The sequence below is a fragment of the Cucurbita pepo genome, chromosome LG05 (assembly GCF_002806865.2).
Source record: "Cucurbita pepo subsp. pepo cultivar mu-cu-16 chromosome LG05, ASM280686v2, whole genome shotgun sequence".
Taxonomy (NCBI): domain Eukaryota; kingdom Viridiplantae; phylum Streptophyta; class Magnoliopsida; order Cucurbitales; family Cucurbitaceae; genus Cucurbita; species Cucurbita pepo.
Genome location: NC_036642.1, coordinates 6,161,764 through 6,187,880, shown reverse-complemented (window position 1 = coordinate 6,187,880; position 26,117 = coordinate 6,161,764). Strand labels below are relative to the sequence as shown.

The 26,117-nt window shown below is 34.7% G+C and overlaps 4 protein-coding genes and 1 non-coding gene across 6 annotated transcripts; 2 read left to right on the top strand and 3 right to left on the bottom strand.

The window, feature by feature from the left end:
* Positions 1 to 192: 192 nt before the first annotated feature.
* On the bottom strand, positions 193 to 5,044 carry LOC111794401. The gene is made up of 3 exons (XM_023676385.1): positions 4,629 to 5,044; positions 1,720 to 4,220; positions 193 to 1,619 (listed from the first exon to the last, which is right to left on the bottom strand). Exons 2-3 carry the CDS (start codon positions 4,084 to 4,086, stop codon positions 1,323 to 1,325), a joined length of 2,664 nt encoding a protein of 887 aa, XP_023532153.1. The 5' UTR covers positions 4,087 to 4,220; positions 4,629 to 5,044; the 3' UTR covers positions 193 to 1,322.
* A 5,942-nt stretch (positions 5,045 to 10,986) lies between these two features.
* Positions 10,987 to 13,476, top strand: LOC111794492 (ras-related protein Rab11C). The gene is made up of 3 exons (XM_023676531.1): positions 10,987 to 11,222; positions 11,350 to 11,546; positions 12,655 to 13,476. The coding sequence occupies exons 2-3, from the start codon at positions 11,382 to 11,384 to the stop codon at positions 13,141 to 13,143; spliced, it is 654 nt and encodes a 217-aa protein (XP_023532299.1). The 5' UTR covers positions 10,987 to 11,222; positions 11,350 to 11,381; the 3' UTR covers positions 13,144 to 13,476.
* Positions 13,477 to 13,982: 506 nt separating this feature from the next.
* Positions 13,983 to 14,056, bottom strand: TRNAV-CAC. Its single transcript has one exon. It is a non-coding gene; the product is annotated as a tRNA-Val (tRNA).
* An 84-nt stretch (positions 14,057 to 14,140) lies between these two features.
* Positions 14,141 to 19,169, top strand: LOC111794448 (tropomyosin). 2 transcript variants are annotated; one of them, XR_002815083.1, is made up of 16 exons: positions 14,141 to 14,224; positions 14,325 to 14,412; positions 14,494 to 14,540; positions 14,907 to 14,996; positions 15,101 to 15,154; positions 15,541 to 15,618; positions 15,707 to 15,775; positions 15,844 to 15,999; positions 16,083 to 16,209; positions 16,325 to 16,362; positions 16,544 to 16,633; positions 16,732 to 16,836; positions 17,128 to 17,277; positions 17,511 to 17,620; positions 17,710 to 18,286; positions 18,380 to 19,169. XR_002815083.1 is itself a non-coding variant. In XM_023676472.1 (15 exons), exons 1-15 carry the CDS (start codon positions 14,189 to 14,191, stop codon positions 17,783 to 17,785), a joined length of 1,314 nt encoding a protein of 437 aa, XP_023532240.1. In that variant the 5' UTR covers positions 14,141 to 14,188; the 3' UTR covers positions 17,786 to 19,169. The 2 variants fall into 2 exon arrangements, 1 of the variants encoding a protein (XP_023532240.1); XM_023676472.1 differs by having other exon boundaries at positions 17,710 to 19,169.
* A 1,661-nt stretch (positions 19,170 to 20,830) lies between these two features.
* Positions 20,831 to 24,215, bottom strand: LOC111794424 (protein plastid transcriptionally active 16, chloroplastic). The gene is made up of 5 exons (XM_023676433.1): positions 23,626 to 24,215; positions 22,818 to 23,270; positions 22,640 to 22,708; positions 22,495 to 22,553; positions 20,831 to 21,803 (listed from the first exon to the last, which is right to left on the bottom strand). Exons 1-5 carry the CDS (start codon positions 24,076 to 24,078, stop codon positions 21,116 to 21,118), a joined length of 1,722 nt encoding a protein of 573 aa, XP_023532201.1. The 5' UTR covers positions 24,079 to 24,215; the 3' UTR covers positions 20,831 to 21,115.
* Between the last annotated feature and the right edge of the window lie 1,902 nt (positions 24,216 to 26,117).

The window sequence follows — 26,117 nt, the reverse complement described above, 5'->3', positions numbered from 1 at the left end:
TTTGTGTATAGCATAAATGTTTGGTATGATAATCTCATACGTTATATTTTGAGGTCAACAAGAAAAGAGAGATCTAAACTTATGACCTCTTGATCAAGACGTATGTTCGACTAGTTGAGTTATGCTCATAGACTATGGACCTACAAATATATTATAAATCACAAACTAAATACATGTTACACAAACAAGTTCATACAACTCATATCCCTCCACAGTTCAAATATGAGCTACATAAATGCAAACTTTCAATTGTACATTACACAAATACAGATATGTTAAAATTGCAAGTCAAACAACACCCTATCCCTAAGGGGCATGTCAGAAGAAAAACATGGAGCTAGTACTGGAAGAAAGCCTAAGAATAGTAGCGCGATGTAACAGGTGGGTTATACCAATTTCATGCTTCAAAGTTCAATGGAAAGGGAATATGCCCAAAAAAAGAAGCTAAAAGGCAGGATGATCGGGGGTAGAACTCAAGTGGGGCATCTCAGACAAGAAAGACCACTAAACAGAGAATCGTGGGCCTATGCCAGACCTGGCTGCCTAAAGGAGGCAACATGACACATGCAGCCTCCTTCATTCGCTATTTAAAATAGAGGGGAAAATTGACGACTCCATTCAAAGATTAGGGACGAAAAAGATTAATATCAGAAGTTCTGTTATTCTCTATTTGACAATGTAATGTATCACACCCTCATCCACACATTTCCTTTGAATTTTGTTTGAGATAAGGACGGGATGTGGTGTGTGGCAATGAACATGATGATGAGAACATTGTGTGATAGTAACAGATTTTGAGAACTTGTGATGTATAAGGATAGCTAAATGGAAAGATCTTCTATTGTCTAATGAAACTTGAGTGTGAGTTATTGAACCCTCGAGTCATTGTCATCATCAAAGTCGATGGCTTAAAGGACGTTTTCAAAAGGTTTATCGTTTGATTGAGAATATATATTTTGCTAGTCGAGCTTGACTCAAGTTGGCAAGGGAACAATAATTTTGATGTTCTCATGCTAACCAAAACAAAATTTACAGTCTACTTATGTATATGCACACTTAGATGGATGTTGATCGAGTCCCTTGAAAGAACATACACTATTGTTTTCTCTATGGTTACCAAAAAATATTAGAAGCTACAAAGACCTTCGGCTCTTGTATAGATTGACTGCCAAAGAAGAACAGAGCATTTTAAAGACAAAAGGTTATTCAGGTTCCAGATCTATCTATGAGAGGCCCCGATCAACAAGAGTAAAAATTGATTGCCGGGCCTGGAAATGTATACCTGATATCATTTACACATCGAACGAAGTCCAAAATTCCAGCTAGATCCTTCCAAAAGGAGAAAGTGGCGGACAAGTTATATGTTCTGCAGGAGCCTCTCTTTCAGGAGGATTAGGAGTCAACAATCTATCATTATCCATTAACTTTGATTTTCCTGAAGTCTTAGATTCAAATAAGATACTTGCTTCTGGAAGTTGGCGTGAGTTCCTACAATCTATCATTGCCAGACAAATGGAGAATGCTTGCAGAAGCGATAAAGAAGAATCAAACTCAACTGAGTATATCATATCTTTGAAAGTAGCCAGGCTCAGGACGCAATGGTCTTCTGGTACTCCTTCCTGTGAGTGAGCAAGGGGTCAAAAAGATGAATCTAAGTAAAATGCAAATGACCAAAATAACGAGCTCTCATATTAGCTTGGAAAAATCAAATATTTATACCTGAGGTAAGAGCTTAAACTGGTCTGTTATTGGAGAAGGTTGAGATGAACTTGATTTCCCGATTATTTGATTCTGATTGGCAAAAACTCTGAGTTTACAACCTAAATCCCAACCCCCACAGTCGCACGATCCACCAGAATTCCAACGTTCTATTAGGGATGAAGGTCCACCTTTACTCGGGAGGCTATGCATACCACTTGGAAGTAACACTGTTGCACTGATAAAGGACTCACTGCCAGCAGGAAGCTGAAGCTGCGCGCTGCCCTCAGACGAGTTGTTGTAAGAAGTCAGTTTAACCTCATCGGTAATGGTGCCACCTTGCTTGATTTTGGGGGGAATTTTGACAATTATAGCAGCTAGCTCTTCATTTGGTAGAAAATCTGAGGTCTGGTGATCTGCCTGTCTCAAGTCCACAGAAAATAAGACAAACTCTCTGGTAGAGGGCTCATCTGGTCGGGTCAAGAGGGAAAGCTCTGAATCAGAAACCTTCATTTGTGCAATGACATTGGAGATGTAATCACGACCTTTCCCCTTACTACCTTGATTTATCCAACTTCCAGTCTTTCTTTTAACTTCCTGAACAGTAAAGAAAGTATAAGTATGGCTAACTGCCCCTTTTCTGGAGCTGGTTAACTTCACCGTAGCTGCAAGAATGTTGGAGACATTGTCGACTGCCAAGGTGAACAGAGGCAAGCCATTCTTAAATGTTACTTGTAGAAGAGCACGAACGTCAGAAGGTTCATGCTTCTTGTCCACTGCTGAATCATTGACACTGATTTTCCTGCATCTGCTCATGTCTAGCTTAAGTTTCCTTAATTGTACTGCTGATGAATCTGCCGGTCGATTATATTTTTTATCAGCCATGCTATTTAAGTCTTTCTCTATAGGTTCCACAGCATGATGGTATACTGCAGCCTTTGGCTTTAGTAAAGGATCCAGCAACCTTCTAAGAGGACTGGAACTGGCTCTGCCTGTATGGCTGGGTTTCTCATTCCTCAAATCATTCAAGCAAGCTGAAGGCATAGCATTCTCTGATCCAGATTGGACTGCTATATGTGCTGAACTTTGATCGCTAGCGCATGAGTTCCCTGCAGAACTGTAACTTTTACATCTCCTACCCATGCCAATGCTTAATCGACTAAAGGGTGAAGAGCTTCTTCCTTTAGCAACAGCAACTGTGCTTGCTTTCACATCCAACCCAATAGATGCCTCCTTGACCATTGAATTTAAAGGTGCAACAACAGATGTTTTTTCTTCAGATATTCTACCTTTGGACGGACTACACCCTGCTCTAACTGACCTGGATACAGAGCGAGAATTATTGCGTGCATTTATGGAGCAATTGTGCTTTTGCATAAACTGGTTCCCGTTAATTATACAGTGTGTATTGCTTGCGTTTGGGAGATCATCTTTGAGCTTTGCAGGCAAACTCACCGTAGACCTCTTCAGTAATCTCTTCTGACTTCTTTCTTTGGACCTATGACTTAATAAGAATGTTGAATCAGAAAACTCATGGACTTCTGAATCATTGTTTTTCAGTAAGCTGCTGGGCGAAGCGACACTTGCTTCAGGTTTTTCCAAGACATCATGCTTATGTACAGAATCTTTTTGTGATCGAGACGTCTCTACTCCAATAAAATCCCCACATTGAGAAGATGCAACCTCATAGCATACGGCACCTGGCGGAGGTTTACATTCTTGGAGAACTTTTGTCTCTGAACCTGTCTTCTCAGATTGTTTTATCTTTACTTCCCTATCAGCTTTAAAGGAATGCTGGCTACTTTTTATGGACTTTCCTCGGCAACTTAAGGTGTTACTATGGACAAATTTAAGATCTTGGCCTTTTTCATTTGTTTCTCCAAAGGATTTAACAAATTGGGAATGAGGAGAAGCTAGCAGATGAGAATAGAGTGAAGGACGATGTATTCTTTGACAAGGAGAAGAGATGTGATCATAGCCAAAATGGGGAGATGGGCAATCAGATGAAGAGGATGGAGATCCATTACTTCTACTTGATAATTGTTTGTGGCCATGCTGCCATTTTTCTAGACGCCCCCAGTCAAGAACCCCTACACTAAGAACTTTCTCCCGAACATGTTCACCACGTTCTAGATAGCAAGGTAAATTTGACATGTATCTTATAATTTCCTCCTTCTTGGTCATCTTTCCTGAAATTACATCCTTCTGATGATTTCTAGAAGCCTTACAAGGGCTATCATTGACTTCACCATATGTAAAGCTATGTCTTTCTTTTTTGAAAGGCTCATGTAGCTTTATACTTTTGCTAGCATGGCACAGTGAAATTCGCCTTGAGGTACCCAAGGGTCGTTGATCATGATAATTTCTTTTAGTCTCCACTCGTTCCATGTAACCATAAAGGTTCACTAAGTTCCAGTTGTATTTGCAGTGTTTCTACTTGCTTTGGGTATAGCTCATTACAGGAAAGATTCCAAGCCTTCAATTCTAGATGAAAATAGAAGATCACCAAAGAGCAGGCCGCTCTGTAATGGCAGAAGAATAGTGCATATAATCATTGATAATACATAGTTCTACAAACAAATAAATCATGAAAACAGAAACGAAATCGAACAGTTCTGCGGTCCATTCAAACACTTTTGAGAATCTAAAGATAAGATGATAAACAGATCAGTCTCAATCGATTACGATAATGGAGGCATTATCAATATAAGGGACAAAGGTCCCCAGCCACCGAAGAGGCAGAGCAGATTCTCAGTTTATCAATAACTCTCCTCATGAATGATTGGAAAGAAAATAGAGAACTCCGATGATAACAAATTCGAAGCATATTCTAAAAAAACTATACAGATATAAACATTCCAAAACTCCAAACCTTTCTCTAAATGCAATTAGCCGAAACAAAATAGCAATTACAAAGAAATAGGCCAAACCTTCAACTCGCAGCACAAAAAACTTCTCAGGCTCAAACCAAACAAGCTATTTTCCAGTTAACGCATGCAGCACGACACACCAACTAAATCTGAACCACTGAAACCGCCATTGGAGGTACCAAAATCAACTGATAGTCATAGAATATGGTGTCGGTGCTCGTTCCTATCACTTTCCACGTCTCGAAATCAAGAACAGTAGCTCGGAGTGCGGAAATCTCCCGAGGATCTCAATGCTTTTGGGTTTACTTTTCAGCCAAAACTCGGATGAAGAACAGAGAGAACATTAACGGAAAAGAAAAAAAAAAAAAAAGTTTGGAAGGCGCAACAAACAAGAACCATAGAGGGCTATGGGTTTGGCTATGGTTTGGGCGTTCGAGTTCTTGACTGGCTGGGACTGGTCTGGATGGTGAGGTAGTTATACTGTGAGAGCGAAATGAAAGAAGAGCTCGCATCGTTTTCATCTGATCGCTCCAAAGAAGATGACATAAATTCTGGGTCCCACTCCCTCCACTTTTCTCTTTTTTTTTTTAATAATTTTTCCTCTATTTCCCATAAATTCTCTTTTAATATTTATAAATTGTTTTCGCTAAATTATATATTTTAAAAAGTCTAAATTAATAAAAATAATTATTTAAAATATATATTTAAATTTTTAATAGTTTCGAGTATAAAATCCCCAAAAATAATTGGTTAAAAAATACTCTTAATTTTCATTCCTATTTTAAAAATATTTTTAATTCTAAAACTTTCATTAATATCCTTCTATCCTTTCCTAAAAATATCCATAAAATTTTAAAAATAATATTAACACCTTTATTTAAAATTTATAAAAAAAAAATTAAAAAATCGATATGGACGGAAATTTCTTAAATAATTATTTTTTAAATATGTTATTATAAAGGCATTTTTTTTATTTTTTTTTATTTTTAAGTTAAATATTAATAAAACTTTAAGAATTTAATTTAATAAATTAATGGTAATATTTTTTAAGTTTATAATATTTTAGAGAAGGTGGGAAGTTAATTTTTTTTTATTAAATTTACTTTTTAACCAATAATTTTTTTTGAGAGAATATAAATATTAGCTCATAATTTTTTAATTATAATTTTTTTTTTATGAACTTCAAATAATTCAAGTTTTTATGTTCAGCCGATTTAAATTTTTAATCTTCGATTAAAAACATATATTTTACCTAATTAGACAAAAAAAAAAAGTAATATATAAATCTATTTAACTTTATTTTCTTTTTTTATTTTGTAAAAAGAAAAACATGAAAATTTCAATTTTAATCATTTAATGACTGTGTCACACTAAAGAAAATCATGAATAAATGACGATCCAATTTCATGTATTGACCCATAATCATTCATCTAACTTTTACGTCTACTTTCAATTGGTGGGGCCCATCCTAAGGGTAATTTTCCTCTACAATCATGTCTTTCGTCTGCTTTTGGGGAGTTTTTAGCCATCTGCTTCTGTGATTCTCTGATCCCCTAATAAATGACCTTCATCATGACGTGGCATCGATCAGACGGTTTACGCGGTTCCTCTTTAGCCGATGCTATCATAGGGAGCCGCACACCTTATATTGTCCTCTTCTGTAAACACGCAGTTATAAATATATATATCCAAAATAAAAATCCCTTTCAATTATTTCACAAATACGATAATGGTTTAATTAAATTAAATTATTTTTTTCAATTTCGAAATACATTTTAATTAGATTTTTAAAAAATAAAAATAATGTGAAAGTAAAGACATAAATAAAAAAAAATTATAGCTTTTTTTTTAATTATAGAAACTAAATTATTCACTAATTTTCTAATCACATGATAATATTTTTAATTTAACTTAATAATAATTATAGCAATGAAACTATAGATTATTTTACTATTTAATTAAAAAATTAAATTCTATTTGGATTTCAAATTATATTTTTTTTATATATATAATCATGTTTTTAATTTTGTAATTATGGAAAAAGGAATATACACTTTTGAGACCACATTTTTTACATCAAAGTTGCAGCTTTATTTTTTATATTTTATTTATTTGGATATCTTAAATAAATAATAAATAAAGAATTCAAAGGTGAATATTTTGTTACATTCCCTTACTTTATTCACTTTTCTTTCCCAAATAACTTACCTTTTTTGTTTCCAGTAAAAAAGTTTAACCATAGTCAACAAATGTAAGAATATTCTTACTCATCCAACTTTTACAGAGATGGTAACTCTCATAAGCCCTTCTTTTAAAAAGCATCCTTTTGCAAAATGGTAGACTTTCTCGGTTTATATATATATATATTAACATAGCATGAAAAGCTTTATAATATGTTACAAGTTTATTGAAAAATGGACTAATCAAAGCCTCGGTATTTATTATTAGTCAAAATTTGACCTCTATGATCAGTCGAGGTCTTAAGAAATGGTAATTTATCCAGTGTTAGATGTCAGTCGTTCGAAAAAATAATAATTTGAGTGTTATGAAGTTTGAATGCAATCTATAGCATAGATCAGGATATTCAACCAAATGATCGACCTTTTGGGTGTCGACTAGTAGTATATATAAGTCCGGTTGAATTTAATCACACAATTTTACTAAATAATTCGAATGTAACTTTGAAAAGACTTATTCATTTCATTTTATTTAAGGGTATTTTTGTCTTTTAGTATCGAGAACTTTACTTTTCTTTTTACAAAAGATCTCATTTTTCAAAATTGCATTCGAAGACCTCACTAACGTAAATTTTGCATAAAGTAAGGTCCATTTATCAATATAAAAATATTACAAATTTATAAATAAATAAAAATAAATAATTATGAAATTTGAACACAAAAGTATGGGTAATGGTTGAGAAATTGAAACCACCACTTCCCTTGAGTGGACCACTGACATGTCTACTACTACTAAAAAGGTCCTCCTATAGTCCTAATATGATTTGAAAAACGACTATATTTATTTCGGTTAAATTATAAAAAAATATATTTAAATAATTTTTTTTATTTAAAAATTTGTAATATTAGCTCGAAGTTGAAACTAAAACTCCTTAAATTATTTTTGGAATATAAATATATTTGATTGTTAAATGAAGAATTGATACGACAGTGACTTAGAACGACATGGTCATATCTATAATGTTTGTCTATATTAAATTTGAATAAAAAAAACATTTAGACTTCTAACACATTTTTTACGTGCAATGTTGGAGAACCGTGTGGACCTCAACTACCCAACCCAAACCATAAAAGGTTTGGTTAGGTTAATTTCTATGAATTATGGTAATACGAAAATTAAGAATATTTGACATTTGATCAGTTAGTGATATTTTTAAATTTATTAGATTTTAGTTATTAATATAATTTTTTTAAATTTATTTATATTTCTTGAAAAATAAATTGTGGATAGAATAATTTAAGGGAGGACAACAACTCAGCAATCAAAAGCACTTTTGATAAAAACTCCTCTCCTAAAGTCATCCATATCCTCCATTTTATAAAAGACTCTCTATAATTTATAATTTTATTTCACTTATTATTATTTTAATTCAGTTTAATATATATTTTAACTAATTAAATTTTATTTATATCGATTTATTGTTCTAAAAAAATCAAATATTTTAATATTTCATAGTTTAAAAAAAATTATTTTGCAAAAAAATTAGATTTTTAAAGAAAACTAATTAATCTCAAATATTTCAAATAATACAAAAAGAAAAAAGAAAAATAGGTGTGAGCTGTCATAAAGCTGAAACAATATGATAACTTCGTAGATCCATGGCATCAAGCAATCCCATAGTTATGATAAAGCGAAATGTCGAACCCACCCTCATAATTTCCATATATTTTATTTTCTCAATTTCATTATTATTTTAATCCATGTCATCGACAAACATGAATCTCAAGTCCGTTCGTTCAGGTGGTCTTCCTTTATCTTCCCTAATGTTCAGAGTTGTTCTGGTTTGAGAAACGAGCACGCACTTCCACGACTAAACCTCGCTTATGCATCGAAAAAGATCGTCGATGGGAAAACTCTGTTGACTCAAACATATGGTCTCGATTACGAGGAAGCCCTTATTTACCCCACCCCGGTAGCCAGTCATATTAGCATTGTGAGATTATTAAGGGCTCGACTGACACTCCGTGAATTTAGCAACATATATTAAGATTATAATGCACCCGTACAAGTTACCTCTAAGTTTAGCAATATCATGAGTGTTATAAGTTGCTAGCTACAAACTTAGTAAAATCCTAGATAAATACATGCTTAATTTTATTTATTTATTGGATATGATTATTGACACGTGGAGGACATTTAATTTGAGATCCACGTGGTGCGAAATAATTGGTTATCGTAAAATACATGGAAATTATATATATATATATATATATAATTGAAATATTAAAAAATTCTTCATTCGTGCTTGCGTGGCCAAGCTTGAGAGCTTTGGGCCTTTCCTTCGCTTTTGTGAATGGAAAGCCGAAAGTGAGTTTTGGGCCGTAAAACATCGAGGCCCACTGCGTTTATATATCTTAAATTTATCTATTAAATTTTAATTTAATTTTGGTTTATATATCTTAAATTTTAAGTTTTTTTTTTTTATAATTTTATTTCGTAATAAATCTTAATAATTATCATTAAATAAATGATTTTAGTACAATTATATAAATGTTTAGTCAAACTTATTGTATTCTCGTATATTATGAAATAAATTATATTAAGTGAGATATATTGTGAATCTTACACCATTATAATAATTTATTAATAAAATAATAATATACTTAAAATTTTAATTTGATTTTTTTTTCATTATAAGTATATTATATATGTGGATTAAATTTTAGGTTTTGAATTTATTTAACCATCCTTATTAATAATTATTTTTAAATAAATAATTTTAATAAAATTATATATAAATAGTTAGTATGATCATCTAATTAAATAATAAATAAGCATAAAATCAAATATAGAGGGGAATAAATGATAATATGATAATAATAAAAGTAAATTATAGAAATATATAATATATAATATACTTGTGTGAAATATAATATTTGATCTAACAAAATTGGTCAAATACGACTTATATGAAATAAGGTCTTTTTAAATTTAGTTATTATTATTATAAAATTTAAAATTAGTTTTTTATATTCCAAAAAATATCAATTATATATATTTTTTATTGTGAATATTAAAATTGACCTATAATATAAAAATTAGACCCATCCAAATAATAATTATAAAATTCCTCTTATTATAAGCTCAACTCACTATTTTTTAAGCATTAAAATTAAACTTAGTGAGAAATAAATTGAAAACTAAATTACATTCCCACTATTAATTAATAATAATTTGACGCTGATTAAATTAATTTTTAATTTATTAAGACCAATGTAAAAATGAAAAATAAAAAATAAAAAAAGGAAAAAAAGTTGACGTGGTGCCAAGCCCTGATTCCCTAGTGTCGTCGTCGGCTGGCAAGCACGCTGGGTTTTGTTGAAAAGGTCTCCCGAAACGACCTGTCGTTTTCTACTACTTTTCTAATTATTTTCTCCACTCAATTGGACATGCTAATTATATATATATATATAATTTCCAAAAAAAAATTAATTAAATAATTATATCACAAGTTGAACTAAGAAAATAACAATAAAAAATATTACAACCTTATATTTTTCTATTAAGAAAAAATTATTGAATATGACAATCAAAACGACGTCGTTCAATGTCGACGCCCACAGCCCACGGAACCACTGGTAGCCCAGCCAGCCCAAATGCGCTGGCTGCCCCAAACGCTAAATCTCTCCCTTCCCCGCCCTCCACGACAGACAAAGATTCCGCCAGCCCCCCACCACGTCGTCGTTTCGAATCTATTTTTTTAAAAAAACCCTAAATAAATGAAATACATTAAAAATTAGATATAACATTATATTATAATATATTTTTAATATAATTTATATTGTAAAATGAAAACCAAATATTTGAAATATATATATATATATAAAATAAAAAAGTTCCCGTAGGAAATTTGGTCCCCGCAAATTTCTAGTAAAAAAAAAAAGAAAATTTGAAACCGAGATGAAAAAGTCTTTTTCGTCCCTGTCTCGTTTAGAGAATATATCTGAATCCAATAGTTTATATTTATATTAAATAGTTGAATAATTTTTGTAAAATATTGAAAATTAAATATTAAAAATAATATTAGTGTAGTTTAGCTATGAATTAGGAAAAAAAAAAAAATTTAAAAGTGAGGGACTAATGTGGTATAAAAAGATGAAAGTTAAGGGACTAAATCGTAAATTAACAAAAATAAAAAGAATCTTGGGATTAAATTTCCATTTTTTCTCCACCACCTTTTTCGGTCGCATTTTCCAGTCAGGCTTGTAAAGAAGCAACGTCAAACCCCCACAGACGACAGCCCCATCAATCCCCTCTCTCCTTCTTCTCTCTGTTCTGTCTGTAACTTCCCTCATTAAATTCTCTCTGCTTAATTCATTCCTCTTTCTTCCTTCGATTTTTCCGTCAATCCTCTCTTCATAGTCAACCTTCTTTCCAATCCAATCTCAACTCCTCCATTTCTTCGCCAACCAACAGGTTTCAGTTCTTCCTTCGATTTTGGGGCTTTTCTTGCCTCTTCGCCTTTTCGTTTCAGCTACTGTGTAGACGATTCCGATTTTCTCGGTTTTGGTTTCTGAATTGCGGAATTTCTTGTTTGGATCAGGTTTGTTCGAGAAATCTGGGGCGGAGACGGCCATGGCTCATAAGGTGGACCACGAGTATGACTATCTCTTCAAGATTGTTCTGATCGGGGATTCTGGCGTCGGCAAGTCCAACATTCTTTCTAGATTTACCAGAAATGAGTTCTGCTTGGAGTCCAAATCCACCATTGGTGTTGAGTTCTCCACCAGGACTCTCGAGGTAGATGCTTAATCGATTCAACTCTCAGCATTTTTTATTCGATTTGCGCGTTTTTTAATTAGCATTTGTTTTAATTTCTTCATTGATCGATTGAGTTTCCTTTTGTGATTGACGAACTTTGAAAATCTAGGTTCCGATGATTTCTAGATGGCGGCTTGCGCCTTTGTTTTCCCTTTCAATCGTTAAAGTACAGTGGATTAATTGCATGAGGAGTTCGAGTAGTAGTTACTTTCTTGTTTGAAAGCCACAAACGTTAAGGCTTGAATTAATAGTTGCTGAATTTATTCAATATAAATAATACGTTTCTCATATATGAAGGAAACGATCTAGGTTTTGTAGCCATGTCTACGGAAGACTGAGAGACGATGAAACCATGTGTGCTCAATTATTAAAAAGTATGGCTGCGAGTAGTTAGAGCAGGGAGAAATTGATTGAATTCTTTTCCTGTATTTCTAAGTCACCCTCATTTCTTACCAACTTATCAACCACCATTGCTTATTTGAGTATACCACTAACTTTGTAAATGCTCATGCTCTTGCAATTTTGAGTGTTTTTGTTAAAAAAGTAGAATTAACGAAGTTGGGGTTGTTCATTTAGAAAGTTAAGTATGTTTAGTCTACTTAAATATAGCTCAATTGGTTGAGCCATGTATCATCGACCAAGAGCTTAAAGGTTCGACTCTCCGCGTCACAAATAAAAGTTAGGGTATGCCTACCCTATTGTGGCCAAACCAATAGCTATGGTAGCTCTAGCATTAAATATTATACCAACTCTAGGAACTTTTTGGCTGAGGGATTGCTGTTTTTCTTGTGAAATGCTTAGTAAATGAAGCTAAGATTCATAATTTTTTAAGGGAGTTTGAGATCTCGAACTAAAATTATCGTGGAATCATATACATTTAGAATCTGTTCCTACTGTTTCTTTTTGTTCTTTACTCAAAATTCTGTTGTAAAAACTTGCATACGGAAGGCTAATGAACTGGAGGGTTGTCCTCAGCTAACTGGGAAATCATTATTGAGTCTGAGATTCTTTTTCATTTCATTGTTTTGTAAACTTGGTAGTTAAAAGTGTTTGTCATCTCATTGTAGTCAATGTTATTGTCATACAGGTAGAAGGTAAGACAGTCAAGGCTCAGATCTGGGACACAGCGGGTCAGGAACGATACCGTGCCATTACGAGTGCGTACTATAGGGGAGCTGTTGGTGCTCTCCTCGTTTATGATCTCACAAAGAGACAGACTTTTGATAACGTGCAAAGGTGGCTTCGAGAGCTGAGAGATCATGCAGATTCTAACATTGTGATTGTGATGATAGGAAACAAATCCGACCTAAATCATCTAAGAGCTGTCTCAGAGGATGATGGACAGGCCATGGCTGAGAAGGAAGGCCTTTCATTTATCGAGACGTCGGCTTTGGACGCCACAAACATTGACAAGGCATTCCAAACCATCTTGACAGAGATCTACCATATCATCAGCAAAAAGGCATTGGCAGCCCAGGAAGCAGCTGCGAGTGTCCCCCATCCTGGTCAAGGAACCACCATCAACGTGACCGAAACTTCTGGGGACTCGAACAGAAGGGGTTGCTGCTCATCTTGAGGCGACACAGAAAGATAGAACTGATAGTTCACATCAAAGGTTTCTCTCTGGTGTTTCTCTTTTCATAATTGATCTGTTGTTTTTGATCTTCTTCCGGATTTGGAGAAACTAGGAAAATGTAGTGTATTATCATTCATAGCGGGCATGTAGAATGAATATATCTCACCCGATCCCTCCCTCTTGATCCACTGTGTTAGTTCTTTTCAGCAGTTTCAAATTTTTTACCTTGTTCCCTTTTACTTACCCATTCATATAACAATTACTTGGGAAATTTGATCTGTATTTGTTCTCCATTTGCAACTCTTACTCAGAAATTCTTACAGATATGAGACATGTGAGATTACTAGCTCTGTGTGTGTGTGTGTGTGTGTTCATTACTGATTGGCTCTTCTTTTGAGTTAGCATTTTAGGGGCATACATTCGGCTTGATTGAGTTAGCATTTTAGGTTGGATTCGAATAGATTGGGTTCGGGTTTCGGGTTACTACGAATTAAATAAAGTCTTAATCTTATATAATATATTAAGATCAAGTTTGAATCTAGCTGTATACATTAATTTATATTTTCTTATTCATAAACTTCTCTTCCAAAAATAGAAAAAGAAACCTCAATATTTCAAATTATTTTATGAAAACAATTGGCAATTTTTCTTATAAGGATCTTTTAAAAGCTGGCATTTGTTTTACAAATATTTATAATACGGGATTTTCCTTTAAGTAATTTACATTTTTATACTATTTTAGGTATATTATTGTATAATCTAATTAGGGAAAAAAAAACAAGCAAAATTATAGAGGAATAGCATTAACAGGCAGAAAAATGAGAAAAACTAATTGAAGTTGTCTGAGCCCGGGTTCGAACCGGGGACCTTTAGTGTGTGAGACTAATGTGATAACCAACTACACCACCCAGACGTTTTTGAAAATTGGCTTCCTAAGTATATTAATTATTATTTATTTATTTATTTATTTTTAATTTGATCGTTCAGTTGAATTTGGTCTCGAGAATCAAAAGAACGTTTTCGTTGTTCATTTTCGCACTTCGCCATGGACGCTCACCACGCATCTCTAGGTCGACGAACGGTAAGAAGTTCTTGCATGTTCGCGTTCTTGCACCCCATAATGGCTTTTGTGTGTTTGTGAATTACCATACATCCATCAAATTTCATATTCATTTTGGCAGCTGGAAGAGATTCGGCAAAAGAGAGCGGCGGAAAGATTACACAAAGCACCTTCCGGACTAGATCTGAGCACAGGCTCGAAATCTAATGGTAAATTATTGTTGATTCATATGGAATTGTTGCGGAGATTATTGGTTGTGGATGTAATTTAGTTTGGTTTTATTGGAACAGAAACTTCTGGAATTAGAAAATCAGAGAGCGGAAGTCGATTCTCGGAGGTAGATTTATATCCTTTTTTTCCCGCTACGTCGAACCTTCTGCTTGCTTGATATCTGAGAATTAGAAACTTCATTTGTATTCTTAATTTCCTCCGCCATGTTCTTGTATCTTGGAAATTTTGATTTTGATTTTGAGGTTTCTTATATCCTTTTACTAGGCCCATGTTTTTATGAAATTCAACTATAGTTGGGAAAATGTGGCATGAATGTAATGGAGTTTATTGGACTAATTGCCAATTGTTGTTACTGCTAATCAATTTTATACAATGGCGAATTTATTTAATAGACTGGCCTCTTCAGAATTCCTCTTTTTATTTCCCCCCCTCTATTTCTGTTCTTCTAAGATCGGTTGGTTCTTTTATGCAGACCGATGTGGGTGGTTTAGTATCTCAGATACAAGATTTGCAGAAGAAGAATGCCGAATTAGAAGAAGAAAAGAACATCATAAGCGCAAAGGTTTCGTCCTGTTCGATCTTTTTTTTCCACTTGTGCAGAATATTCTATAAAAAACATGTGCATCGATTGTTTTTTCAAACTTCATAATTATTTCTTTGTTTCAGCTCCAATCAAAGGAGGTTGAGAATGGCACTCTTCAGAAGCGATTGAATGAACTGGTAATTAATGCTCTTCCAGACTGATTTTTCTTTGTTCCTTTGGAAGGTCTTATGTCAGTTGTTTATTTTCAATACTATATTTTCTGATTGGACATATTTCCCTCGTGTAACATGATGGCATGTTAATACATTTGATGCAGTTTTTGTAGTGTAAAACAAGCAAGTAACTCCAATTTCTCTCTGGAAATGAAACTTATTATCTGGAAATGCAGAAGGTTTTGCTATTTGCTAACCTGCACTTAGACCCCATCTTGCCTCCTAGTTTGGTGATAGAAGAGCTTTTCTTAGCCTATACTTCATCTTACTGAAATTCCTTAACTGTCGACGTGTTCTGTTAATTTAATTGAATATTTCAATCTGATTACAACATTACCTAAACTTTGTAGGAGACAAACACTGTACCATCTTTAAGGAAAGCTCTCAAGGATGTAGCCATGGAAAAAGATGCAGCAGTGGTTGCCCGGGTATATGCAGTCTAGATATTATTTAATTCTTTTTTCCCTTCATTTTGTTCCTCCTAAGCATTACTAATGGTGTGATAAATTAGTATAGGAGGATCTGTTAGCCCAGCTTCGCACTTTAAGGAAACAATTGAAGGAAGCAGAGGACGAACAATATCGAGTATGTATTTAGTTTATAACCACTCATTGAAGTAATTTTTTTGTATTAAAATAGTTTTTCTGCATTAGGCGGAGGAAGATGCTGCAGCCTTGAGAGCAGAATTAAATTCAATTCAACAACAAGCAATGAGTGGCTCTTTTGCCGGAATCACTCCAACTGCTAATCCACTTGATCAGATGCAAAATTTAGAAAAGGAAGTATCTAAACTAAATGCTGAGTTGCAGGTATGGCTGTTGTGGACAAACTTCTGTCATTTTCTTGTCAGACTGTTGGTTGTTAGTGCCTTACAGTAGTTGATCATGTACAGAAAGTTTCAATCTTGAGGCAGCAAGATCTACAAAAGTTATCAGAGGAGCAATCCCGTATTTCATCCCTCATTTCTGAAAAGCAGGAACTTGAAGAAAAGCTTGCAAATACGTCCACAAAAGCCTCAGGTACAGAGATTGTTGTGCCCTTTTGAAGCCTGATATATTCTTGCCAATTTCAAGATTTTGTCCACTTAACATCTACTAATAATTTTGGATATTTTTTGTGTCCGTTTTCTTTCAGAGATCTCAGAGAAGGCAGTGGAGAAGACTTTTTCAGTTGTAAGTGACTTTTTGTTGGAATTTCGTTTAAAAGAATTTCAAAAGAATTTATTTTGTGACTGCATTGATGTCACTTACAAGTATCACATAATCGCTTCTTGCATGATTCATACTCTAGAAGTTTAAATATTCATTATTCATCCCATTTCCCCTAGTTACAGCATTACCTTGTTATTTGCAGGAAGAGAAGAGCAAGCTTGAGAAGCAGTTGCATGACATGGCTGTTGCGATCGAGAGGTTGGAGAATAGTAGACAGAAGCTTCTGATGGAAGTAAAGTCTTTTCCATTTTCTTCTCGTTTACTCACACCAAAAGTACAATTTTATGAATTTTCCTCTAAAGGAGAGTCTTCTCTCATGTTTTTTGGTAGATTGATTCGCAGTCTTCAGAAATAGAGAGGCTGTTTGAGGAAAACTCTACTCTATCCAGCTCTTACAATGAGGCTGTGAGCATAGGAGTACACTGGGAGAATCAGGTGATTATAGTTGTCAACCCTGCATGATTTTTTGCAGTTGTTATGAAGTATTCAAGGGTTCCAAATAGATTCCTCCCCCGACTTTTTATTGCTATAATTGGTTGTATGCTGTCAAGTGCTGCTAATGAGAAATATCTGGCATTTGTAACTTGTTTACTTCTGAGACACTTCCTATCTCTGTCGTCCTTGTTGAATTACATATGCTTGAGGTGCAGTATATTTTCTTTAGTGGTCTAATTAAACCTGCTTTAGAATTAATTTTAAGTTACAGCTGAATAGAAGATTTTGTAGGTGAAAGACTGTCTAAAGCAGAATGAAGCACTTCGCAGAGTTCTAGACGAGTTGAGAACAGAACAATCGAACAGTCTGCCGGTGTCATATAGAGATGGGGCAGTTGAAACTCAGTCTCCGCCATTTACATCTGACCTTCTCTCCCTCAAGGTCAGTCTCTTGCTTAGGATGCAACTTTCTGCCTTTTGTATGTATATGATGATGTCTCAATGAAGTTGGAAGTCCTTTCTAGAAGTTGAATACTTGGCCGTATGTTGGTCAAGTGATTATGTCAAACTGGTTAATTCAGATGTAATCTGTTACCTGGTTTCATTCATACTTTAGGTTGGTCATCTAAGTATGATTATACTATGATTTCATCTTCCTATTCTTTCTCTATGAAGGCCCAGCTAGCAAAAGAACAGAGCAGAGCAGAGACGTTATCAGCAGAAGTATTGGAGCTGTCAACGCGACTCCAGCAGGCTACACAAGCATATAACGGGCTCACACGCCTGTAAGATCCTCTCTCTCATACGAATAACAGTTGATTCATTTTATTTCAAAGAAGACTTTTTTTCTGAATTGCTGCTTCTTACTTTGTAGCTATAAGCCAGTGCTGCGGAACATCGAAAGCAGCCTAATTAAAATGAAGCAAGATGGATACGTTGGTGTACGCTGAATACAAATGTATTCCAAGGAAACTTCATACAAATTCTGGAAAAACTGATAGTGTCTATGGAAGGTTTATCATCTGTCACATATTTTCCTTTTGTGAGAAATATTATTTCAACACTAACTGGAGGAGACCCCTTTTGGGAGTGTACTTTTTTAGCTTTATGTTAGATTCCAAACAAAAGCTATAGTACATTCATATTCATCTTATACTGAATTTATTATATCATTCTTTTAATGTTTCAAACGTTGATCTATAGCTTTTGGCTAATTGGATCTTGAAGTAAATCATATAATGATTTGATGGAGACTTGATCGGCTTTATTATTTGATCAGCGGCGGACCAAATTATTGTAGAAAAGGACAGGCCCAATTGAGTGCTTTACATTGCATTTTCGTTCATCTATTCTTATTATTAGACAAATCTATTACTTATTAGTTTTTCTTTACTACATTCTCCAAACTTCAAACATGGATTACATGAACTGTTGGAGCAATTGTAACCAGTGTAAACTCTTTCCCTTTTCCTGTTTTTTTAGAGCAAGGGTTAAACTCGTCGAATCATTAAAAGTTATTTTGAGCTATTATTTTGTCCCTTTAGCTAGCTGGATTGCACCAATTGGCAAATTTTCCCTTCGAACAACTTTGGAGTAAAGAGGAGGAAAGAAAAGGGGGGAAGACATGAACAGAGAAAAGTTGATAGCATGGCTGTAAATCTCACCCTGTTTTTATATTTATTGATATTTTGTAACAAAGCTTTCTACAGGTTGGCAAAAGGAACTGTGATTATAATCCAGGATTCAATGAGGAAGAGCTAAGCAGGGAAGAAAGCTCAACAATGGAGTCCTCAAAGATTTGTTTCTGTATTCCTCGCCACAAAAATGGCCTCAAAGCTGATGGAGGATCAGAGAAATCTTCCAAATCAAAGCCTTCCCGCCGCAAATCTCGCCGTGCTGCAAAAGGAGGTAAGCATTCCCCTAGTAGTGATAGCAGTGGAGATGGAAACACAGGTGATGCAAATGAAAGCAGCGCCTCCGCCGCCGTGGCTGCTGTTGCAGTCACAGCAGTGGCCGTGGATGCCTTAGAAGATGATGGTGGCAGCACGCATGGGCATGGCCACGGCGGTGAGGGAGGCGGTGGAGGTGGCGGAGATTAGGAATCGGTTAATCGGAGTGTTGATTTATTGCTTTTTTTCTCATTGCTTCTGTTTTGATGATCCTTCTGCTGGTTCTTTGCTGAATTTTGGTTTGATTGATGTGTGGGAGTCTTATATCATTTTGTTTGAATTACACAGTATATGAGCATCTGGGTCTTGCTTTCCTTTGTTATATTATAGAAAACTGTGTAAAAACATCTTGAAATGATGGCTGCTTTCAGCTCTGTTTTTGTTAGAATCAATTATTCTCGATCTAAGAGATCTGATTTTTAGAATTGGTTCTATTTCTCCTCCGTTGCAATTTTAAAAGTTAAAATTATGTCACATTAATTAACTAAGCTTCTCTTCACCGGATTATTTGTATAATTTTATAAAGTTGAAATTTGAACTTTCTTAAAACTAGTTAGATTTATAATTTAACAATCATCCCTGGACCTATGGAGCCCTGCCATCGTTCGCCCTTCTTTATCGAGACTCGACTCCTCTAAAATCCTTTAACAAAGTATACCATTTGTTTGACACTTGATCTACACTTTCAAGATTCACCAATTTCTTTGTTGGACTACACCTTCGCGGCTCACTAACTTTTTTGTTGGACATTTGAGGATTTTATTGACATGTCTAGGCATGACTTTGATATGTTAGGAACCACTGATCTCTACAATGGTATGAGAATTTTATTGACATGTCTAGGCATGACTTTGATATGTTAGGAACCACTGATCTCTACAATGGTATGAGAATTTTATTGACATGTTTAGGCATGACTTTGATATGTTAGGAACCACTGATCTCTACAATGGTATGAGAATTTTATTGACATGTTTAGGCATGACTCTGATACCATGTTAGGAACCATGGATCTCTATAATGGTATGAAGATTCTATTGACATGTCTAGGTATGACTCTGATACCATGTTAGGAACCGCTGATCTCTACAATGGTATGAAGATTCTATTGACATGTCTAGGTCGATATGAAGATTCTATTAACTATGACTCTGATACCATGTTAGGAACCACTGATCTCTACAATGATATGAAGATTCTATTAACTATGACTCTGATACCATGTTAGGAACCACTGATCTCTACAATGGTATGAAGATTCTATTGACTATGACTCTGATACCATGTTAGGAACCACTGATCTCTACAATGGTATGAAGATTCTATTGACATGTCTAAGCATGACTCATACCATGTTAGGAACCACTGATCTCTACAATGGTATGAAGATTCTATTGACATGTCTAAGCATGACTCATACCATGTTAGGAACCACTGATCTCTACAATGGTATGAAGATTCTATTGACATGTCTAAGCATGACTCATACCATGTTAGGAACCACTGATCTCTACAATGGTATGAAGATTCTATTGACATGTCTAAGCATGACTCATACCATGTTAGGAACCACTGATCTCTACAATGGTATGAAGATTCTATTGACATGTCTAAGCATGACTCATACCATGTTAGGAACCACTGATCTCTACAATGGTATGAAGATTCTATTGACATGTCTAAGCATGACTCATACCATGTTAGGAACCACTGATCTCTCCAATGGTTTTGCTTTTGGTTTTTCCAGAATGCCTCGTATCAATGAAAAACTCATGATCAATCTCTTAATTGGCTGATGTGGGACTCCTCAACACACTCATCCCACAATTATTGGTCTTAGAGAAACAAACAATAAAAAAAAATAAAATAAAAATTAAAAATTCAAAAGAAAAAGAAAAGGAAAAATTAAAATATGGGAATGAATGGACCCAAAAGATCATATTACATAGATACAAAATATAATTTAATCTAAATCAAAAGTCAGCCTGAAATTTTAATCTAAAACATTTGATAGTCAAATTCTTCAATTCCGAAAAGCACAGATCATCATAAAAGCATAAACACTATTAAATTAATTTGAGTAGAGACCCATTTACAAGAGTTGGATAATTGCGTTCACAATTATAGGAAAAACAATAGAATGTTACAATCACAACCACAGGCTCACATATTCTTTTCTGGAACTCGTAAAATCAGGTAACCAACCCTCGTGAAACAGATACATGCATAGATTACAATGGACATACATACACAAATAAAAATAAGCTCTTCAAAGAGTTCTATCATCAGCCATAAAAGTCAGAAACAATCAATAATATTATTTTCTTCTTCCTAATCATCATCAACATATATGGTTTCTTGCTTAAAGAGACCACCAAAAACCTTCCTTACCTCTGCTTTTGCCTCCTCTTTGGCTTTAGGCTTTGAGTTTTCTTTTGATTTCGCTGCAAACGAGGGCTTGGAATTGGTCATTGCTTGTCTTACGGCTGCTTTCTTTGATGGCAGAGATCGAGCCTTAGCCTGTCCTCTCACTGTGGCTATCTGAACATTTGATTCCTCAGATAGTTTTGGTAGTTGAAAAGCTAGTTTCTCCCATGGCTGCTGCGAGCCGAAGCCCTTGGCTTTGCTTAAAAAGTTGTTGACTAAACTGCCTGCTGCACTGTCGGCCTTCTCTGGCGCCTCTTCGGCTTTGGGTTTAGTGGGTGCCTTGGGTTCTTTTTCTGAGAGCTTTTTCAGCTTTTGGGATTGCTCTGAACTGAAATCCTTGGCTTTGTTCAATAAGGTGTTAAAGAAGGCTACTTCATCAGATTCTTGCTTCTGGGATTCTTCGGAAACAGCAGCAGCAGCAGCAGCAGCAGCTTGGGCTGTCTTTTCAGCTTTGGCAGCCTCAAGTTGTTGTTTCTTTGCGGCCTCTGCCTCTTCACGAGCTTTCTCTGCAGTTCTTATGGCTTCTTCCTCTGCTTGTGCCTTGGCCTGTGCTTCAGCATAAGCCTGTCTTCTCCCATCCGTGGGAATGGCGCTGATACCAATTTATACCAAACCAATCAATCTTCTAATCACAATGCTTTATGAAACCATAGAATCTTCAACACACAATTCTCGGTTTTAGAAAGACTATAATCACAAATTTAGTTCATAGAATTCAAATTTGTCTTAATTTGGTTCCTAAAATTATAATATATATATATGTTAATCTTCTACCTTTCTAACTTTTAAACCTGTGTTTGTTAGTCTCTAAGTCCTTATGTATGTATATATATTTTTTTAAATTATTGATCTCCTATATATAAAATTGAAAGATAAATATTTGATTAAACTCTATTATATCACATAGTTTTCTTTAACAAAATAAAAATATGTATGTATAAAAATCAATTACCCTTGTGAACAAATAAAAAGTTTAGAACTAAACTTAAATTTAACCTTTACCATTTCAAAATTATAGATTCAATAGTGTTAAAATCAATCTCCTTAGGCCTAACAAAAACTTGAAAAAATAAACTAATAAAATTTGAGACTCACAAGGAGATAGAGAATAATAAAGATTCCAAACAAAGAAATGAAAAAATATATATATATCAACATCATACCGATGATAGTGTGAGATTATTTATTTATTTTTTTTTTAAGATATGAGATGGTCTATATGAACAATAATAATTGTTAAAAAAAATGATGCAAAAGAGGGAAAAAAGAAAAGAAGAACTTACCTGAAAAGTTGCTCTACTGAACTTGAGGGTGCTGATGGAGTAGAATAAACCTCCACAACCTTAAGGATTAGAAGTAAAATGCTGAATCAATAATTTAAGCAATGGCTATGCTTAAAAATTGTGAGTGCAGTAAAATGCAAGGTACCTTGTTCTCGGCCACCGCCGTGTTCGAGAAAACGCCGGCCACCAGCGATGCTATCCGTGACTTGGCCACCTGAAAGTAAGTTTGAAGTCAAAATTAGGAAGCATGATCCTTCTCAAGAACAGAGAAAGGGAAAGAGCTGTTCAACACTATTTGACAATTATGTCATACATTACATTACTTTGTAGTCGTTTGAACTAGCGCTTCCTTCTGCTCCGACGACGACATTATAGGCCCGTTCAGGCTCAAAGTCTTCTGCCAAATTCGCCTTGATGAACGTATAGCTGACATCGGTTTCGACTATTTTCTGCAAGAGCTCCACTACGGACAACTCCTGAGATCGGGAGAACAGGTTGTTGAAGAATGACGAAAGGCCGTCGAGTACATTGTTTGTGGAGGATTTTGATGCGTTGCCATCGTAGACGATGGCCACATGGCCTACTCCGGCGAGCTGTGCTGCCTGAATTACTTGCAATGCGTCCGATGTGGTAACTTCGGAGGTCGGACCGTTTTCTCCAGCGCCAATAGTGACTACAACTTTACTGGCGTTTCCGATCGCCTTGGCTATCGATTCGGCGTCTTGGAAGGAGGATTCGACGGCGTTTAATCGCTTCGATTCTTCATTAGATATGACCTTCATTGTTCGATTAATAAAATGCACAATGTTATCGTCAAAATCAATAACTGAACCAGATGCAGAGTAGAATTATCAATTCAGAAAACAACGAATCCTTAGAACTTCCAATCTCAAATACAAAATTCAATCTGACCTAATTATACTTGACAACAAGATTCGAGAGAAGAATTATCAATTCAGAACACAATGACATTCTCACATCTTCCACTCTCACATACAAAATTCATTCTGACCTTACACTAAACGATTAGATGCGAGAGTAAAATTATCAATTCAGAAAACAACGAAATCCACATGTCGTTCAAATCCTCATATCGTCCGTTCTCAGATACAAAATTCGTTCTGAACTAACCTTATACTTGGCAGCAAGACGAGCCAATTCTTGAGCAGCATCAAGCTCCGGCACACCAGCACGGACACTAAAACCTTCACGCAACAGCGTCTGCGCCAATCGAATGCCAGCCTGACCAGAAGCGCCAGCAACAAACACCGTATTAGGATCCTTCCGCCTCGCGTTTCCGAATGACAAACCAGACGAAGTATCGCTAACAACCGGAATCAGAGACTTCACATCCGGTATCTTTCCGAAGTTGAAACGAAACGGATTCGAATTACCAGAATCTTCAGCCGGAGCGCCATCGGACGATGGCGATCCATTGCTCGATTTCCCCAAGCGAAACGAAGCGAATGTTCCAGAACTCTTGGCGTAGACGGAAAACTGCCTACGGCTGTTGTTGTCAAAGCTTCGGCGGGCGTTTGGGGCGGTGGTTAAGATAAACGAGTTGGAGTTTATGATCGCCGCCATTGGAACAAGGAGACTACAGAGAAGAAACGGTGGTTAGTTTCTGGTCTCCACTCTTCTTCAGGTTTCTCTCATATCCATGACTGAGAATTGGATTGAAGTCATACACAAACAGTCCCCACATCCTCAAAACCAGTAACCAAACGCCATGGAATTTCGAGATTTCTTGTAAATATTATCCAGGAAATAAAAGAAAATCCAATAAAACAATGACACGTGTACAACTTTATCCATTAATTAAAAATTGAAGTGAACACTAGAGGCTGCAAGATTGACCTTTTTCTTCCATTGAAAATGGTAATATAATTTCTGTTTATCCATTTCGTCCACTCCATCCATCCCTTTCTCCTTGTTTATCTAATAATAATATTTTTTTTATTTTTATTTTTTCCGTTGCATTCATAATTATATTAATTGTATTATTAGTTTATATTTAATTTTAATTTTTTTAGATTACTAATATAATATTTAAGTAAAAGATTAAAAAAAAAGTTAAATAGTCTCAAAATTAAAAAATGTTTTATATTTCGTCTAATAAAAATTAAATTTTTTAATAATTTATGTGATTTCCCATCACAATTATTTAAAATATCATTTTTAATTTCAAATACTATTTTTAAAAAAACTGAGTAATAAAAAGTTTTTAAAAATCAATTGAGAAGGATGCTGAGTGTAATATATCAGTGTTTTGATGTGAAAAAATTATTTAATTTTTTTTTTTAATAAATAGAAACTACTTCTAAACCATTAGATTATTTTTTAAAAAATTGTTCCGTTAAAATAATTAATTAAAAATCCTCAAAATAATTAAAAATTTATCAGAATAGGCACTCACAAGATATTAGCCGAAATACATATCAAATATATTAATTTCGATAACATATCATATTTATATTCATTTCAAATTGAATGTGTCTATTAAAATGCTATATTAATGCAATTTTTTTTTTTTTTTTTTTTTTTTTTTTTTTTTTTTTTTNTGTTGTATACACCGACAACATAAATATTGGTTGGGCCAATATTTTATCTCTAAAAAAAATAGTTTTTATATCATGTATATATTAGAGATGTATTTAAACGAGCCGAGATGGATAGTCTTGTTGAGTTTTATGTCCTAAAACTCATAGTTTGTAAACAAAGATATATTCTATTTTCAATAAAGTTATTATTGATGTTTATTCAGTAAAAATTGTTATTGAATAAAGTGAACTTTACGATCATTAATCTAAATCCAATAAACTAAGAACACTCTGGCTATAGTATGATTACTTGAACTATATGTAGAGACATAAGAGTGGATCAAGTTCAAGTATATAGTCAAAATGATCTATAGTATAAGGATAAGGCTGAGTACCTTATTCTGGGGACACTATGGATGCGGCCCACTTTTGTATATGATATAAACAATGCGATCACTAAATTGTGCATGTGGAGACATGTGAGTGGGGGCGTCCTATGCAATGAGTATTGCATAAGATCGGACCATGAAGAAAACCACTCTCACTTTATAAAGTCGTTTACTGTTGAGACTGATTTTCTTTTCATTCGATAACCTAGGTAACTCGGTTTTAATCCTGAGCTAACCATGAACTCCTGTTTATTCGGAATTATCCTTAGATTTGCATGGGTGAGAGTGGCTCTAGTTCGCCGACTCAACAGGCCTCCCATTTCAGGGGTAAGACTGGGTGAATGGCTGGGGACGTGGGGTGCAAGACGGAATTCACTCCTACCCACTTTTAGGGATAGAAGAAAGGTAGTTCCCTTAAGCACTGACTCCAGGTCTTGAACAAGGGGCCCCACCCTCTCATTGGCCTGAGAGGGATTCGGTTTACTGGTTGGACCACAAACCAATTGTTTATTAGAGGATCAGTGAGACATAAGGAACAAGAAGTAACTTCAGGGGTAAAACGGTAAATTGACCCAGCTCTAGTTACGAACAACCTGTGAAGGATCGACTTACTAATCATGGTTATATCAGATGGACAGAAATATATCTATAGTGAGGGGAGTGCAACTACTAGGCTATAGTGGAGTGTCCTAGT

Bases quoted from the DNA above. Each gene is read 5' to 3' on its own strand.
- LOC111794401 (XM_023676385.1), bottom strand. From the start codon at position 4,086: ATGGAACGAGTGGAGACTAAAAGAAATTATCATGATCAACGACCCTTG. The intron at 1,620-1,719 runs GTATAAATATTT...GCTCACTCACAG, and splicing joins AGTTTAAGCTCTTACCTCAG to GAAGGAGTACCAGAAGACCA.
- LOC111794448 (XM_023676472.1), top strand. From the start codon at position 14,189: ATGGACGCTCACCACGCATCTCTAGGTCGACGAACG. The intron at 15,776-15,843 runs GTATGTATTTAG...TTTCTGCATTAG, and splicing joins CAGAGGACGAACAATATCGA to GCGGAGGAAGATGCTGCAGC. The intron at 16,000-16,082 runs GTATGGCTGTTG...GATCATGTACAG, and splicing joins AACTAAATGCTGAGTTGCAG to AAAGTTTCAATCTTGAGGCA.
- LOC111794492 (XM_023676531.1), top strand. From the start codon at position 11,382: ATGGCTCATAAGGTGGACCACGAGTATGACTATCTCTTCAAGATTGTT. The intron at 11,547-12,654 runs GTAGATGCTTAA...ATTGTCATACAG, and splicing joins TCTCCACCAGGACTCTCGAG to GTAGAAGGTAAGACAGTCAA.
- LOC111794424 (XM_023676433.1), bottom strand. From the start codon at position 24,078: ATGGCGGCGATCATAAACTCCAACTCGTTTATCTTAACCACCGCCCCA. The intron at 22,554-22,639 runs GTACCTTGCATT...CTAATCCTTAAG, and splicing joins CGGCGGTGGCCGAGAACAAG to GTTGTGGAGGTTTATTCTAC. The intron at 21,804-22,494 runs GTAAGTTCTTCT...AATTGGTATCAG, and splicing joins TCAGTAGAGCAACTTTTCAG to CGCCATTCCCACGGATGGGA.